This window comes from Chrysoperla carnea, chromosome 1 (genome assembly GCF_905475395.1).
Source record: "Chrysoperla carnea chromosome 1, inChrCarn1.1, whole genome shotgun sequence".
In the NCBI taxonomy this organism is placed as follows: Eukaryota; Metazoa; Arthropoda; class Insecta; order Neuroptera; family Chrysopidae; genus Chrysoperla; species Chrysoperla carnea.
The window spans coordinates 19,776,350-19,795,658 of record NC_058337.1 but is presented as its reverse complement, the minus strand read 5'-3'; the positions used below and the strand labels follow the sequence as shown (position 1 = coordinate 19,795,658).

The following is a 19,309-nucleotide window of genomic DNA, read 5'->3' as shown; positions in this document are numbered from 1 at the left end:
TTTTCATTATCGAAATACAGGGTGATAATGTTCAAGGCAAAAAATTATAAGGATAAGTAAATAATTTTTCTAAGGTCCTTACACAAAAATAATAAATAAAGGTCATATAAAAATACGGTTAAAGACTTTACTTTCTCGAGATATACGATTTAAAATTTTTCAGATTTTTGTTACAAAACTTAATGACTGAATTTCTCGAATTTAAAAAGTCTTTAGCCCTTTTTTGTTATTTTTATAAAAGAAATTTCATTAAAAGAAACTAACCATTTTCATATTTTTATTATAAAACTTTATCATCTTGTATCTCGAAGACGAAAAGTTTTAGATCTTATGCTCATATGAACGGCTTTTTTTGGTAGAAGTAATGCATGCCCGAACTTGACAATGTACTATTGAATAATCCTGTATATATATCAAGATAGATAATTTTAAAGTGATTACAGTAGAGTCTCGATAACTTAAACCTCGATAACGTAAAAATCTCTATAAAATAATAAAATTTTTTTGTTATCTATAACTTAAACGAATATTTCGAATAATTTGACCTAGTTCTTGTGCGTATATTAAATAATAGTACATGAACATAACACAGTAGTTGTGGTCAATAAACAAAGAACATAAATAAACCTCACTAGGTCAAAATGTGAACCATTAAAAACTCCATAAGATAGTACGAGCGCCAAGGCAATTTTAGAATTAGGGTTCAATTATTTGTACCTTATTTTCAACTTTGTTGATGAATTTTGTTATAACTTCATGAATGTAGACGAAAAATAAGAATACAATTTTTCGATATCTGCCTTGGTTTTCAAAATATCGAAAGCTAAATAATTAAACAAAATTTTCAATTTTCGATATTTTGAAAATTACTCCAGATATTGAAAAATTTTACTCTTACTGTTCGTCAAATATTGTCAAGCTATAACATAATTCAACATCAAAATTGAAAATATATATTTAAAAAAAATTTTTTAGTTTCCATCGACTAGTTTTGTAGAAATTTATGAAAATATATCATCCATCGACCGTTCTCTCATTTATTTATTTAAATAATCGACCCACCCCCTATAAAATTATAATAGACTTAGCTTAGTACATCCTTAACTTAAATTTTCTAAAATTTCTTTTAGTTTATATCTTATCGAGATTCTACCGTATTACATGAAATGTGCCTTTACCAGCCTAAATACACAAACCATAAAAAATAGTTGTTAGATATAAACATAAGTTAATACTTAATTATTATAAAATAAACACAAAACTGCTTGTAAAAAAGTGGAGTTAAATGACGCCAAACGTTCTATTAATGAATTGCACTCATTAACAAGAATAAAATTTGTGTTATTTCACATGAATAACATTTTACAACTGGCTAGTGGCTACATAAAGGAAAATACAAAAATTAGCCTCGTTTGTATTGATTAGAGGTTTTTTCCTAAATGCGGTGACTTGTGGTCACCACATTTAGCACCGCACACTGGTCTATAGAGCTCTATTTGATTTTTTTAAAACAGCAATGCCAAATAACTTTTCTGGTAGATTTTGATATTTTTAATTCGAATCGAACTTTTTAATTATTCCCTCACATTACGTTTTCAATAGATTATTTTATCCTAAAGAAGGGGAGAATTATCAAATAGCACTATAACACACTTGCAGTTGTATTCCAAAACACATATTTATTTTTCCGCGTATAAAACATTCAAAGCATGTTGGTTGTTCGAAATAATTTATCATTATTGACAACTAAAAATATCGCGTATTTATTAATATAAGGTACGTTGAATGTTTCTTTGTAAAGTAGACATTCGGATTTTGGTGGTCATGTATTAAGGAACTTTGCGGAAAAAAACTCAGATTGCTGTATCATTTTTGTTAATTTTACAGGAACAAATAAAACAGAAACGACCACATTAAATTATGGGTTTTGAAATTAAGATAAAAAGCACCAAAAAAAAAAAAATTATTTTATTTTGATGTGTTTTTATCAAAATATCGCTAAACAACAATTTGAATACATTATTTCTATTAAACTTGATAATAAACAATTTAATTAATGAAATAAATCGTTAGTTTATTAACAATCTTTTTAATTCTTTGTTTACAATGACAGAATAACTGTCTGTAGTATTTCTTATTTTAACTAATGTGTTTATTTTAGCTGAAAAATCCAGTAAAATATTAATTAATAAGTTTAGTTTAATCTCGTTCTACAAACTTACTTCGTAGCTGCAGTTAAAGACACTAGAATCAGAGATGTATTAGGAAGAGAGGAGATAAAACAAATGAAATATTTGATCGCTTTATATAAAACCTGGACTGTCAGATCATAGACTAGTAAGACATTAGTAACATAGAACGTAGACACCTGTCAAATGTATTTTTCTCACATGTTTATCAATACAAAAATGTCTCACAATATTTATAATTCTTATGTGGATTCCAAAAGAGTGTTTTTTCGTTGATTAAAATCTACTTATCATAATTATCATGTTGTGATTAATCGTATCCATAATGTTTTGAATAAACTGACGCATTAATTATAATTATTCTCGACCATTGGTGGTCAGAGCCTAAAATTTGAATAAATAATTAAGAATAAAATTGATTTCTTTTTATACTTATCTTAAATTTACAAAAATTATGAATGCTTTCAAAAGTTCTGATTGTTTACAAAACCCTAGAATAATCGTGAACATTTTCTGTCGAGTATTAATGTTCGTTTTTTTAGAAAACTTAGTACACGATAACACAGCATGATTATTGTCTGTATCGCAAATATTTTAAAATTAAATTTTGTATTTCTGATAGCTTATATAGGCGGTTATATTCCACTGTGTAGAGAAAAAAAATTAATTTAATGTATTGTCGTTTTCATGAAAATAACCTGATTATCTATTTACGTAAACATTTAAAAAAATTGGAAAAAGTTATACTTGAGCTTGTTAAGATAAATAATCGGTGCGCAAAAGTAGCGAACGGCAAACAAATGGTAGACAGAGGATGGAATTTTGAGACGAAAATCTTTTTGACTTTTTTTTCGATTTGACACACTGTTAACGAGTTAGAGCTTTGTTATTTATCGTTTTTAATTTTAAGAATGTAGGGTATAAAATGTATTGTATTTTTTCATCGATCGTTTTCCGCTAAGCTTAACTTTTGTAGAGAAATTGACGATCTAAGTTTTAGAGTAAAAAAATTATTTCAATTTCCATCGATTCCAAAAAATAAATATTAATTTTATATTTTAGAACTTTGACCGTAAATTTTTCTATAAATATTAAGCTTATTGAAAATTGGTCTGGTGGTATATTGCAGTAAATTTTATGTCTTTATTTGTTGATAAATTTACAAAAACTTACGAATCAAATTGATTACACAAATCAATTCACAAAATTTCAATTAGAATAATTTTGGCATTATTTTAATAGACAGTTCGCTAGATACGCATTCCTCTACTAATAATTTTCTATAAAAATTACATTTGGATAAAAAAACATATGTTTCACGCTCTGGGCCTTCTTATTGATCAAGTTTTCTTTTAAGTGTTACTTTTGACAATTCTTTTTAACATTATCATGTATTTTATAATGATGTTTGATTGCCGTTCGCTATTTTGTCGCACCGATTATTTACCTTAACAAGCTCAAGTATAACTTTTTCCAATTTTTTAAAATGTTTACGTAAATAGACAACCAAGTGTTTTAAAGAAGAAAATTTTATAAAATAATGAGTTGCTCGGCATTATTTGCAATTTTAATAAATTGAGCAGTATTTTAGTACTTCAATTAATTCCGTCTATTTATTGCTGGCAAATGTTTTTGGTATGCAATATTATTAAATTTTAAAACTGAATGATTTTTTTTTGAAATAATTAATAATTCACATTTAAGAGAAGTTATAATTCATTTTTATTTATTTTTAAATGAGTGGTGAAAAATGAATGTTTTGTTTTGATTCCCAAACTTATTTTTTACAATAAGATTTTTTCCCATGTAACATTATTGTACACAGAATCAATATTAAGTCATTATCAGTTTTCTATATTAGGGAAATAGGTAGTTATATAGATTATTTATGAAAATTAAACATTTATTATAAAATTATCATACAATAATCATATCATAAAAAATTGAATATTGTTTAAATTTTACGTGGCCATAGTGGCCGCGTATAACTTATACGCGCTCTTTTCATAGACGTGAGACGTGTACATTACGTAATTAAAGGGCTTTATATTCACCAAAATATTTCGTCGAAAAAGTATGGGACTTTAATGCTAAGAATGATTCTATCTAGCGATAGAAAAAAAAACTATCTTAAACCATAAATTTCTGTAAAAATTTATAATAGTATAAGATTTCTGTAAAAATTTATATTAGTAAGTGTCAAACAATTTATGGCCTTCTTTTCTGATATACTCAATGAATTATGACTATTTTATACTTAAAAAAATTTCAAATTGTTCCAATATTTTAGCTGTGTAAAACAATTCCTTCGAGTGTCATGGAAGGGGGATAAATGAAGTAAAGAGCGACTAAGGCTATAAAGCGGTGATTTTTACTTTTAAGCCCAGTGAAGCGGGCGGGTATCAAGCTAGTATATATTTATAATATTTAACGAAAATGTTGTTTACAATTTTTTGCATTGCATACCATATATATAATAGGTTAAAGTAATAATTTTTGGTTGTAAATTTCGATTTAAGCTTTCATAAAATTCCAAAGTATAGTGAAAAAGTAAAATGCTTAACAGAAGGCATGTTTAAAAACTAAAAATTCCAAAGAATAAATTTTTATTATATTATCAGAGTATATTGCCTTCATTTAAAAAATTATTTTTCAAAGATATTGTAACATAAATTATTTACACCTACCTCTGTGTCACAGAAAATGCACGTGTTTTACTAATATAATAGGTAGAGCTAATATTATATGTTAATTACATGTACTGTTATAGTAATATCACTTAAAATGGTTCAACTTTTGTCTTTATTTTGACTTTGAGTGTACATATGATAACATATGTACACTCTATGTGATGTGACACAAATGTGACACATCTTTTCGTCCAATGAAAAAATCAGCTTAGTCTAACAAATATATGGTTTACATTTTTTTATTCGTGACATCTTAGCGTTAAATCCCATAGTAAATGTAAAGTAAATTAAATGTAAATCTAAACTTTTTGTATTTTTACTCCCATGGAAAATTTCTTTTTGTGATTGCAGCCCTTTTCTTTCGAACTTCAGAAAATCTTTTAAATATTTTCCAATTTTTTCTGATAAAAACCTTTTTCTCATTCGCATGACCCATTGGCCATTACATAAATTCTTCAAGATGAGCCGTTAAAGTAAAATGGTGATCTCTTCAGCGTGAACAGTAATATTATAAATTGAAAACTTATCGCAATATATTTGTTTTCGTAATATATATTTACTTCCTTACAATTTTCATTTTTTATAATATTATCGATATTACATTTAATTTTTAATATTTAATAAAATTGTTTATCGAATGAGTGATGCGTTGACTAAAAAATTCTTCTTTTTTTTAAATTTTAATATTCTAAATTTTATTATTAAATTTATTAATTCAATATGTGTCATATTCAAATAAATAGAAAAGCCTTACAAAAAAAGAGGAAAAAAATATTTGCAATTTACACAGTGCTGAAAAAAATTATGTATTATAATTATAGTTAACAATGCTTTTACAAGGCGCTCATTTTCTTAGAGAATAAAATTAAAAAATCTTATCATATAAATTTATTAAGGAAAAAATAATTTAAAAAAAAAAAAAAAAAAAAAAAAATAACAAAAATAATTTAAAAATATATAAAAGTATTTTTTTCTACTACAATCGATGAGAAAATGTTTATGAGAGAAAGAATTTTTAAATTAATACATAATTTAATTAATAATCAAATTAAAATCACCTGTGTATATTTTATATAGACATCAAGTACATTTGTTATGAATATGAAATAGCGTCACTGTTTTATCAGAAACATTTGTGTGTATATTTTAAATATGTTAGAAGTAAAAATATAAAAACTTTATATCTTGATTTTGGAAGTAAACGTAAATGAAAATAATCGTATTAGGCCAGAATAATTTCTTTAAGAAACTTCAACAATTTTACTTGCCTTCTATGTTTTCTTCTGTCTTATGAGTCGTAATCAATTTTTTTTTCGGCTGGATACCGGTCAATATTTGTATGGTATTAAGGTTTTTACACTTGATTAACAAATTGATAAGATGCATGCATATTTGAATGCTATGAAAAGTTCAGATAAATGAATTAAAATCGTTATATTTTTGGGTTGCTTCAATTGTTTATGAAAAGATATAAAATCATGAAATATCTCCAATTGATTCCTTTGAGTTTTAATGATTCTTTAATACGGACGTCATTTAAGAAATAGAGTAAAAATCGAAATAACATTCAAGCTAAAATAAATATTCATAGATGTAAATATACAAATCTGAGAAAATATCAAAAAAATAATTTTCATGGCTAAAAATATGGACATCAGATTTAAAATGTATAAAAAGGTCAACATAATCCAAAGAATCCTTGCTTGAAATTTTTGAGTATAAGCTGTTAAAATACAAACTATATTGAGTTTTCTCTGAAACGACGAAATTTTTTCCTTGGGATACCAAAGCCATTACAAATAATTTTCATTGCGACTGAAAAATCTGTTACAATTTATTTTTTAAATGATTATTTTCTTTTGATAATGAACATTTTTTTTTTTGATATCTTTAATGCTAATAATTTGAAAAATATTTGTTTTTGTTAATTTAAAAAAGTAGATAAAAAAATATCTTGCCTTCTCAATTTTTTGTGCTAATTATTAAAAATTCGAAATTGTTTTGTTTAGTTAAGCAAAAACAAAAACATTGGTACACAATGCTTCTTACTACAGCCTAAGTTACTCAAGCCTAAACATCAAAATAAATAATCTATTAAATTCAATAAATCACCCATAATTTTTGCATTCTAGCAATAAAATCAAATTTAAACGTCGCGTCGCAAACATAAATCGAATTTTTTTCTCAATACTCATTTTGAAATTTTGATTTTCAAACATGATGTAATAAAGTGGCTACTTTCTCATTAGTATAATTTTGTATATTTGGAGCACGATATAATTATTTTTTCCACACTAATGTGGAAAACCAGATACTTTTCCCCAGTACTGCGGGATAGTATTTTCAAGCAATTATAAATTAACTATTAATTTATGAAATTACCATATAATATTATGTTCTTATAAAAATGATTTCAACAATTAAGATCTCACTAGTGAGACCAGCAATAAAATATTTAAATTTATACATACCTTTTCTCTCAAATCAAACTTTTGAAGCAGGTATTACAAATAATATTCTACAGAACTAGTGTCCAATGTGAAATTACATGATGAGTTATGAAGTTAATACATTCTCACAACAACTATTACATTCTTAAATTACTCCTGTAACCATTACATTATATACCTCAACTTATGTATTTTCACATTTCATCAGAAAAACCTCACATTGAACACTAATTATTTAAACTACTACTTTGTTTTGAAATCTTAAATTAATAAAAACAAATTTTTTTATCCATATATCACTTGAAATAGTTATACAGGATGTCAAATAACCCTGTTATCGTATCATTTGCGTTTGGGATTATGTGTCATTGAATGTGTTTTGATATTTTGTTTCTAAATCGACAGCTAACAAATTTGTACAGGTCTAAGATAAAACATTGTTCACGCTAAAGGTCAACTCAATATTTTTGTGTCAAAGTATTACTGCCTAAAAATATTTTATGTTATTTATATGCAATATTTATCGATACTTGATGTCTATATAAAATATGCAAAAATTATAATTATAAAAAAAAAAAAGAAGCGTGACGACAAAAAATACATAATTTGTAAAATCGTTGTCTCATAATATGTGTGATGAGGATTTATTGTTGTTAATTATATAATTCTTATTAATATCTCTAAAAATATTATTATCTAAAAAGTAACATTTTAATTGTATTTATTAATTTGTATAAACTATAAATATTAAAAAATATATTATATTAAAGAAAAAAAATTTTTTTTGCAGAAAACTGCAATTATGTGAGATTTTTTATTTATTTATTTATAATAATTGATATGCTTCATATTTTTATTTTGAAAGAATGTTGTGTTTTGACTTTTTTTCGTTTTAAAATAATTTTTGTTTATAAAAACAGTACATTTTTTGATATGATTTTTTTTTTACCTTTTCACACAACTTTTACTCTTGTTCATTAATTTTATTAAGTTTTATGTTTGATCTCGTATTTTCTACTTAAGTGTTTATCTTTTCGTTTCTATAAATTTGTTTATAGCCTAGTTGATAAGAGCAAATTGATTAAATATAGGAATAATGGTCGTAAAAATACATGTGATAACTCGCTGGATTCGGAATGTTGTCTAGAAAAATGTATTAGAAGCGTTTTTCAGCACATAAAAAATTGCAAAAGTTATAAAAAATTAAAGATTAGATTTTGAACAAAGTATTAAAATTTTTTAAACTCTTCTGACGTATTTTTGTTACGTATATAAGAAGAGCTCCACGAAGCCAAAAAATTTTACGCCAATTATTTAACATTTTTTTAAGTTTACAATTAAAACGAAAATTCCAGAAAATTTTCTGAATAAACAATTGTCTAACTTGTTGAAAAATTAACTTTAAGATAAATTTCAACGGTAATAAATTCTTTAGTGTTCAGAATACACGATAATTTTTTCAAATTTTTGAATTAATATTTAATGTCTTAAAAAAATTAGTTAGTGTGAGATATTCGTTTTTGACGATATTACAACAATTTAAACCGGCTCAGCTGTCGTCGCTTGGATAAGAATGAAGTAATCGATTGCACTCACATAAAATTAATTTTATACGCGGGTGTAGTTTAAAAATAAATAAAGAGAGAGAAACGGAGGTTAAATGCCATTATTATTATTATTATACTCGTTTTTTACGAAATTACTACAATTTAAAAATGACGCAAAAAGACCTATTTTCAGCGTTAAATTAAAATTATAAATATTGGAGGTAGACTTCCGGGAGTGGGTTTGTTATTGAAAATTTCCTCCTAATAACCTTTTTCTAAAATTAACTAAATATTAATATTTTATGAAATATTGGTGAAAAACGAAATATATTTTGTTTCATCTTTAATTTTTTATAACTTTTCAATATTTATGTTCTGATAAACGCTTCTGGTTCATTTTTCTAGACAACATTCCAAATCCAACGAGCTATCACACGTATTTTTACGATCAGTATTTCTAATATTTCACCAATTTGAATTTGTTGACTAGACTACAAGTTTTATAAAATTTGTGAATTATTTAACAGGGTATTCATTTTCTGAACAATCAGAAGTTGATAGTTATCAAGGAAAGTAAATGAATTCAAAAATTCGCCTGGAAAAGTCGAGGTAAAATGAGATTTTCTGCCATAATTGGGCTGTTTAATACCAATCCAAAAATGATAATGAATTTTTATACTTTATTTCAATTTTTTTGTTCAAAAATAATGTAGAAATTAGCCCATGTTAAAAGCTAGAAATTCACAAATTAATGTTCACATATTCACATAAAGTTTCTTCTTCATGTAGCTCCGAATAGCGACTTCCGAACATGCGTTATTTTGGTACTCCAGTCTGTACCTAAACTTTACACTGAGTATAAAGTGTCCTTTTAGAAAGTTTTTGCAAGTTGTATTGTGAATATAATAATATTTTTATCGTACATCAATTTATACTTATCAGAGCATTTCTTTTAGTGTACTACACCGGAACAAAGGAATTATTAGAACTGCAAGGATAATAGTAACTTAGAACTTCACAAATCAAAAGTACAGCTGCTAGAACTGTGCGTTAAAAATAACTCAGTATCAAAATATCATTTATGGACACAATCAATTATCAAAGACCTAAATATCTCAAAAAAGATATTGGCAAATGCAGGAAAAATTAATTTTGGGTACCAGTGCGTAACTATTGCCAAAATCGAGTTAGGAGAAAACGACCTGAAAACGATAACGAACATATGTTCTTTGAGCAATATTTTTCATCTTCCTCTCCTGTGTCGCTATAATATGTTGGCAGAAGAATATGATATCGGTATTGTTGTTTTTTGTTTTAAAGAAAAAAATCTCTAATTTTGTAAGAATTAACAGATTAAAAAAAGATTCAGCGAAACAAAGTTTTCAAAACAATCAAATGTGAAAAATTTATTATCAGTAATTAATAAAATAATCAATTAATATGTTATCGCATTATCAGTAATGATGCTAAATAATACATTTTTTTTTATTGAATTGCCTCTATGTACAAGTAACGAAGTAGCATGTACCGAGCGAAGTTTTATAAATGTATTCTGAATGAACATTACCTGGATCTGTAACGGTTGTCACACTTGTCTCGTCAGCATTGTAAATTATGTGACTGGTGAATTTATGCTTTTCCATCACATCACCGATGTATATTATAGAATATTACTATTTTTTCGTTGTTAAATGTTGAGATCCTATTCAAACTCGTAGCTTCAGCTTTGCGAACAGATACAGAAGGGTTGCGTCTCATAAAACGTCGTGTCCAATCAATTCCTGGCGTTTTCGTAGCGGTAAAGTATCTTGCGCGAATCTGTTTGCTTTAGTTAACCCATAGTACAGCAATCCCATGTTAATAAATTTTTATACTTTTCAAATAAGTTATGCTTAATAAAAGCCTGTAAAATTTTGAGCTTTGGAATCCCATTGAAAAAGACAGAAGACTTCGATCGATTTAATTGTACATTTGCTAGGAAAACTTTTGTAAAACGTCTGACAAGGGATATTCAGAGAAAATATTTTGCTATTTTACCCCGACTATACTATGACGAGAGTTATGTGTTTGACCTGTATGTATTAGGTATGTTCATCTGTTCCCTCGTATCTTCTAAACTACTTATCATAATTTGACATATGAAGTATCGATAAAAGCGTCTTAATCATCCGCTGGTTATAGACTATGTGAAGTCATAATAAATTTAAAATGACGCCTCTAGAGGACAAAAAATAATTATCGGAAAACAAATTTCGATTTAATGATAGCGTGTTAGGTTTTAAATGAAAGAGCGAAATAAGCACTAAAGCACTCCTAGCTTCTAAAATACTTATCATATTTTGACGAATGTGATACCGTTAAAAGCATCTTAATCGTCCGCTGGGTATAGGCTATGTGACGTCAATTTAATTCAATATAGCACCCTCTAGAGGACGAAAAGTTATGATTGTAAAACAAATTTCGATTTAAGGATAGCGTGCTAGGTATCAAATGAAAGGGCGTAATAATCAATTTTCGCAAGATCTTAAAATGTATGTATTTTCGTCTATTCCCTCCTAGCATCTAAACTACTTTTCATAATTTGTCATAATTGAGGTATCGTTAAAAGCGTCTTAATTGTCCGCTGGCTATAGGCTATGAGAAATCACATTAAATTGAATATGGCGCCCTCTAGAGGACATAAAGTCATGAACTAAAAACAAATTATAATTTAATGATACCGTGATAGGTATCAAATGAAAGGGCGTGATTAGCACTTTTCCAATATATATATATATATTTATTATTATTGTAATGTATAATATATATATTTACTTTATCACGAAACTGTAACCCCAAAATAGTTTAAATAAAACAAAGATGAAAACTAAAACCCCGACGCTCGTATAAAATCGTACTTAAAAGCATGAAAACAAAATATTTTTATCTGAAATTGTTATGATAAGTAAAATTGTCATTACAGTCGGGGGAACTCTTTTCCGTCCTGTGGTAAACTTTTTAATCTTAAGATCTCTAATTAGAGCTCCCCCAACTGTAATGAGGATTTTACTTATCCTAACAATTTCAGATGAAAATATTTTTTTGTTTTCATGCTTATATGGCACGATTTTGTACGAGCGTCGGGGTTTTAGTTTTAGAACTTTGTTTTATTTCATTTTACTTTCTAATCCAACGTGTTAAATTTATTTCAAGAAGCAAAGTTTTATGATTCGTATATGGATATCACTTGAGTGCTTTAAAGCAGATTTTTAAATAATATTAAATAATTTTAAGTCTCTCAATACATTTGGTATGACATAAATATTCTTTTATTGATTGAAAATCAGGTAAACGTTTATGTGTTTGGTTTATAAAAAATTAGTTATATAATATTGTTTTTTTGTGATTGTGAATACCATTTTTAAACAACAGTTGTAAAAAATACTTTTTTTTTTATTAATTGTGACTTAGTTATCATACTGTTTGTAGTGATTAGGGGAATCCCTAAAATAATTCAATTGTGATTTTTACGATGGTAAGTATAGTTATTGTTAATTATCGAAACTAGCTTTTATTATATAACAAAAAAAATTTTAGGTGAAAGATAGTAATAACATAAACGGAACGAACGTGCAAAAAATTAACCACAAAAATACTTGGCATAATAGTCGTTATTCGAATTCGAATAAAAATACTTCAACTAAATTACAAAAAAATATTGAAAATTGTGCGGAACTTTTAAATAAATTGCAAATGAACAATAATAATCAGAATAAAAAAACTTATAATAGATATACTCGAAATAAAAATGAAGGTCAAACAAAAACAGCTGATAATAATTGCCCAGTTAATCAATCTAAAAAACATAAACAAAAATCATTCCAAAATAATTATTCATCACAAAATATGCTTCCACAATTAAATGTTGTACGACATATTATGATGCAAGAAAAAATATGGCCATATACTTATTGTAAAATGCCAACGATTAATTTTATTTTACCACATTTATTAAATACAGTTGTTTATGTTGTTTATCCGGGCTATGGTATACAGAGATCTAACCCAAATATTCAAATACAAATACCGAAACCAAAGGAAAACAATAAACAATTAAAAAATGTATCGTGTTTTAATTGTGGTTCGTCTGGGCATCTCGGAAATGATTGTACAGAACCATCAATGGAAGAGTTGTTATTACATGATACATATCGTTTGAATTATTTATCGTCAAGTGATGTTTATTTTCAAAATCTGACTTCATCAACTTCCTCAAGTAGTGAACTTTTAGATAAAATTTGATTATTTTGATATTACCTATGTTTTTTAATTTTCGATATTCGTGATCTGTATTTATTGAATTTATTTTAATTTTTGTGATAAGTTTGTATTAATTGATTTTTTTTTGTATTAAATAATGCTAAACCACTTTATTGCTTTTTGTATCTTTTCATATAACAATAAAATTATTATTCAATTTTACTAATTTAACCAAATTTAAATTTTCTTTTTCAAATAAAGTACCATAAAGAGGAGGAAAATTAGATTGTTGAAGGGGAAATTTTATTACACTGCTAGAGTAGGTTATTACAATTAAAAAAAAATTGTATTAGAGTTTCCAATACCAGGATATTTATATTATACCCTAAGAGCTGAGTGGCTTTTTTTTGAGTACATGTTTGAGGAACATTGAAAATATTAAAGTTGATAACTTGCGAATGTGTGAATGGTAAAATCGACAACCTGGCTGGGAGGTTGGGGGGCGTTAGTGACCTATGGAATTTTGAATTTGCAATTTTTCCTATGCAAAAAATTTTCTTGAGGAACTTTGAAACACCATTTTAAAGTCTTATATTTAATCATACGAAATATCATCGCCTAGCATAATTTGGTGGGGGCTAAAATAGCATGGCGGATGATTTAAATAGCGCAGTTAATTAATGTAAATTCAGGGTCGACTATCTAAGTTTTTCGATAATTAACCGATTTTGATCTAAAATGGCTCATTGTGTTCGTTTACAGTTAAGTGTTAAGAACTTTTTTTACATAGAAAAAATTGCAAATTAAAAATTTCATAGTTCACTAACGCACCCCCCAACTTCCCAGCCAGGTTGTCGATTTCACCATCCACACATTCGCAAGTTTATCAACTTTAATATTTTTAATGTGCCTCAAATATGTAAGTACTGAAAAGAGCCACTCAGCTCTCCAGCTATTCGGATTAGGATATAAAAAAATTGTCTCTGCAAAAATAAAACAAAGTACCCTAATTTTTTATAAATTTATTCGCGACTCCGAGAAACTAAAGATGTCTCATAAATGGCGGTTGAAGAGGGCATTAACATCTTTATCCATGGTATAAAAAAAGAAAAATAAACAAAGGTAATCAATAAAATACAGTAATAAAGAAAGAGGCTTTTTTTTGTATACAGTACATTTTTTGAATAATTAGTCGCCTGGCCTAATATTGGAGGTGTTATTTTACAGTGGGACACCAAGAATTAATTAATATCTGAGAAAGCTCTTTATTAATTGAATTTATATTACGTTTTTGGTAGTATGTACATACTATATTATAATAAATAATTAAAATAATAAAAAATAATTTTATTATTAGTGTATGACTACTTTTTTTTGTATTTGATCTCAAAATTTTTCGAACTCGCGTTCATTCTCAAGAGATTCAATTTAGTTTAAAAAAAATGTTTCAAACAAAAATTGTTTTCTTTCTAAAAGATACAATTTTCTAATTTGATATTCTAACTTTTATCGGTTATGAACTTGAATTAACTTCTAAAGAAACTGAAATGGCAAGGTTATATTAAAGGCTTTCATCAAGGGCCTGCTTAAAAAGCCGATTAATCTAATTGAACTTTAAGCATCAATCACACTAAAATATTATTTTTGAAAGCAAGGGATTCTTCATCATCGAATTTTCAAGTTGAAAACATGATCGATACCTATATGAGGTGACCTGAAACATGGCTTTAGAACAAATTGATAGAGATTTTTGCATCAAGGATATATTATAATGCAATAGAGGCTTCGTTATAATTACTATCATAATTTTAAGAATTTGTCGGTAATATTAATTTACATTTTTACAATGAGCATAAGTTGTAGGAAATAAAATACAATATTTACAAGTGAAAACAAACAATTGACTGAGTTAATTGTTGAAATACCATGCATAGTCAGTGTTGATTTCTTTATCACATTACACATACAAACATGTGACACATACATAACTGATAATCAAGTATAGTACATATTATAAAATTTCCGCCTAATTGGCGCCCTCACGGGTAAACAGTAATGTTTACGAAAAAATGTTTCAAACAAGAGCTAAGGAACATTTTTTATATTTAAACTTTTGTTCTATCTCTAACGGCTTACAAGATGGGTCCTACGGACCCAAGACCCAATTGACCTATGATGCTCATTTACGAACTTGACCTCACTTTCTACGTCCTGAGTACGCTGTAAAAATTTCAGCTCGATATCTTTTTTCGTTTTTGAGTTATCGTGTCCACAGACGGACGGACGGACGGACGGACAACCGGAAATGGACTAATTAGGTGATTTTATGAACACCTATGACAAAATTTTTTTCCTTGCATCATTATTTTTAAGCGTTACAAACTTGGGACTAAACTTAATATACTATGTATATTTCATATATACATGGTATAAAAATCAGCGTTTTTAGTCACATTTGCCCGGAAAATATAGATTTATGCACTACATCGAAGGTCGAAGGGCAGACAGGGGGATAAAAATGATAAAATAAAAGAGGGGTACCGCAAGTGGGTTCCTAGCACTTAGACCAAGAGTCCTTTCTGCTCTTCTTGAGAACGACCTGCCACCCGAAGACCGTCTTCGGGTAGAAGGCGCTCCGAGGGAGGGCAACCTGAAACTGAAAAATCAATATCTAGCGTACATGTGATTCAGTAAGTAATTATTAAAATTTATTGTTTCATTATACTTGTGGTGTATACTTTTTACTTTTTTTTTCGATGGTGATCCAAAAACATCAAAATTGGGCAGTGTTTCAATTAACCACTGTTTCTTTATTTATCTGTTTTTATTTGTGTTGTCTAGAGATAATGTATTTATTTATATTTACGTCTTAAATTTATTTCTATCCTGATCTATTTGACTTATTTTATCCAAATAAATCGTTGGTTTTTCTGAAATCACTCTTTTCAGGATGTGCCTTTTAGGAGTGTAAACTTCCCAGCATCTTTTCCCCCTTATCTATGTCGAAATTTTATTTTTTTCTGTTGTTTTTAAGGCTTTGAACATCTGTACAGCCCATCCAAATTAAGCTGAAGGAGGGAAGGGCTGAAAGTCGATTTGTAAGTTGGGTTAGTGTCAAGGATGTGCCTTTTGAAGGAGTCAACTTTCTAGTCCCCTTGTCGCTATTTTTTGTAGATATTGCATGTCTTCAAAAACCGTAAAACACATAAATCTCTTTTCGATAAAAAGCATCTTTTTAGAAACTCGTGGCTCGTGGGATAACTGGCTTTTCAGATTGAAATTCAATGCGTCCAGCCAATAGGCGAGCTTCATTTAAAAAAAATTGATTTTATGATATGAAGTGTGTGATGGTACAAAATACAATTTCATATCTAATTTATGTACAATTGATGTCGATACCCAATAATCTATTGAAGTCTTTACTACTAGAAGTACGGACGGAATCTTTATTCATATTTTTAACAGGTTTTTTTGTTTATATACCTATTGATTGCACTATCGTGATGACAGGAAGAGAAAATATAACGAGTAAAACCATGGCAACAAAATATTGTGTTTAGTTGACAACCTGCTTACATTTTACAAGTAAAACTACCATAGGAATAATTATTAATATTTATTTTTTTTTAATTAAATAAATTATTATAAAATGCAACATTCTCCTGATTTTTGTCCGAATGATATCGGATTATTACAGAATTTGTTTAAGGATTGTCGTCGATTAAATGGTGAATTAGACGATTCTAGCGATGAAGAAGCCGTTGAGGTGAAAAGTTCTGTTACTCCAGGAATGATAGGTATTTCAAAAATAAGTGGTAATCGTAATTTCAAAAAAGATTGCTAGTAAAATTGGGCTTTTTTTCTCAAAAAAATGAGTGTGTGTTAACTTAAGCAATTTTTACTCATTTCTGAAGTATGTAAATTTGAAATACAAAAGTGAAATTCAGTTTATCTAGTAATTTTTCAAAACTGACCACTTTAAGGTGGTCGGTAAGTATTATTTTTGATATCAAGATTTATTTTTATAAAGTGGTGCTGCAAATGGTAATTGGTAAAAATTGTCACTTATGAAATAAGTTATATTTATAAACGAACTTTCTCCACCTGATAAGTTAATTTACTAAGATATTCCTAGTTTCCTAGCCTAGCGATAGTTTCACCACAAATTATCGCTACACACTAATTTGACATTAATAATATTAATTTTTAGGAAAACAAAAAAAAGCAAAAGAATCTGTGTATAAACCTATTGAACGAGAAAAATTAACTGAAGAGGAGTTTATGAAAAATCAAGAATCATTATTGGAAGCGTCACGAGAAGTTGCAAAGTACGAAATTGTTTATAGACAAGCGGTTGGAGCTGAAGATGTATTTTTACAGGTAACATGACGAATTTATTTCGCACTAGAGAATACATGAATATTACACTGTGGTTATAAACTCTTTTTGATCAAGTTATAGCTTAATTTTGTTTAAATGCAGAGCTCTTAGTGACGCCTTTATATAGGCATGCAGTTTTCTATCTTTGAAAGTGGGCTATTGTCGTCAAAAATTGGCCACTTCGACACGGACTAAATTGAAATCAAAAAAACAAATTTCAATGTTATATAGTTAATAAAATAGTTATGAAAAAGATATTTTAAAAGACTTCGTACATACTATCCTCATCTTCTATTTCTCGGAAAATTGTTTGTCTGGTCTTAGCTCATAGTTTTGGAACCTGAGGAAGAAAATTCTATTTGTTCTTAAATGAATTTTATAGCATAAGATACATATACGAGATTACTACGTTCATTTTGAAATGTCTTAAAAATTGCTATTATCCCGGTTTTCTCCCGAAATTTTTGAATAACTTTTATTCTAATTAATTTTTTTGAAAAATTCTTTCGAGGGGTTTATTTCAGAGAATAATATTATTATCCGTTTTCTTAGAAAATGTTCTCTATCATTGGCAGCCTGTTTGATAAAAATGATTTATGAAACACTTTCATAGCAATTTTTAAGACATTTTCGCTTATATCTCGGGTATGATGAAGCGCGTTTGTCAAATAAAATAAACACGTTAATAATTCCGAATCTTTTTGTTTTTATTTAGATGGGCTGTAGAACTCCAGCGACTGCAAGTTGTGAAGATATGATAATGACTATACATTTACCAGGAGAGGAACGTACCGCTGTCGATTTAAATGTAAATCATACAAACATCTCTTTAACATCACCAAAATATAAATTACAAATGCCTTTACCACATCCTATTGATCCACAACGTAGTTCAGCAAAATGGGATCCAGACACTGAAAAATTAACATTAACACTGCGAATGAATCGTGAATTTGATTTTGTTAATTTTTAAAAAAATTACTTCAAAAATGTTCATTTATAAACCATTAAAAATCAGAATTCAAAAATTTTTCGTCTTTAATTTCAAAAAAATAAATAAAATGAATGAGTAATTTATAATTCAATTAATGGAGTTTATTTATGGCGCTAGATAAAAGGTAGGTATTTACTTTTGTCTAGACTCTCCCAAATAGTCTTATTTCGCTTTGAACTATCTATAGGATTGATATAAGCCAGCGACTTTTTAAGGAATTTCCTTTTTTAAATATCTCATTAAGCTACTTAAAAAAACTTTTATTCTCTTTCATCTGCATCTTTTCAGCCAGTACAAAGCAGTCAGCACAGTTACATTATTTATTCATTTACTCATATAAAATTTTAGTGCCCAGCGCTGACTTTCTTGCTTGAAACACTGGCCTCTTGTATTTATAGGGCATAACATAAAGGTACTCTTTGTGATCTAAGCTATGGTTGCGAGTTTACCACATTCATCTGCATTTTAATCAACATTAAATTTTCATTAAGATAATTATGAATAGGGAATATATTTTTGTCGGATTACTTACCAATAAAAATGTGGTCGCAACTCCGCAAGTATTTTAAATGTAATAAAATAAATTGATTTTTTTCGAAAAATATTCTTAGAAATGTTGGGCTTCCTAGTATGAAACAGGGATATTTTTTTGAACATATTCGGAAATTCTAAAAAAAAAAAAACTTTTGAACAATGATTAATTCCAGAGTTACGGCTTTTTAAATTATCACAGCAGTCTGCAACAGTAAAGATACCGTGTGCAAGTATCGAATTGGTTTAAGCTTTGCGGTTCCAATCTTAAACAGATTTTATGTGGAAA

General features: G+C 27.5%; 2 protein-coding genes across 3 annotated transcripts; both read left to right on the top strand.

The window, feature by feature from the left end:
* Positions 1–12,171: 12,171 nt before the first annotated feature.
* On the top strand, positions 12,172–18,468 carry LOC123298862 (dynein axonemal assembly factor 6). Of its 2 annotated transcripts, none has more exons than XM_044880969.1 (3): positions 12,172–12,202; positions 17,326–17,495; positions 18,211–18,468. In XM_044880969.1, exons 2-3 carry the CDS (start codon positions 17,397–17,399, stop codon positions 18,466–18,468), a joined length of 357 nt encoding a protein of 118 aa, XP_044736904.1. In that variant the 5' UTR covers positions 12,172–12,202; positions 17,326–17,396. The 2 variants fall into 2 exon arrangements, with proteins under 2 accessions (XP_044736904.1, XP_044736895.1); XM_044880960.1 differs by lacking the exon at positions 12,172–12,202 and adding an exon at positions 16,768–16,912.
* LOC123298852 (uncharacterized protein DDB_G0280315-like) lies at positions 12,178–13,185 on the top strand. The gene is made up of 2 exons (XM_044880950.1): positions 12,178–12,390; positions 12,453–13,185. The coding sequence occupies exons 1-2, from the start codon at positions 12,388–12,390 to the stop codon at positions 13,155–13,157; spliced, it is 708 nt and encodes a 235-aa protein (XP_044736885.1). The 5' UTR covers positions 12,178–12,387; the 3' UTR covers positions 13,158–13,185.
* Positions 18,469–19,309: the final 841 nt, after the last annotated feature.

Coding starts and splice junctions, on each gene's coding strand:
- LOC123298862 (XM_044880960.1), top strand. Junction 17,496..18,210: donor CTGAAGATGTATTTTTACAG/GTAACATGACGA, acceptor GTTTTTATTTAG/ATGGGCTGTAGAACTCCAGC.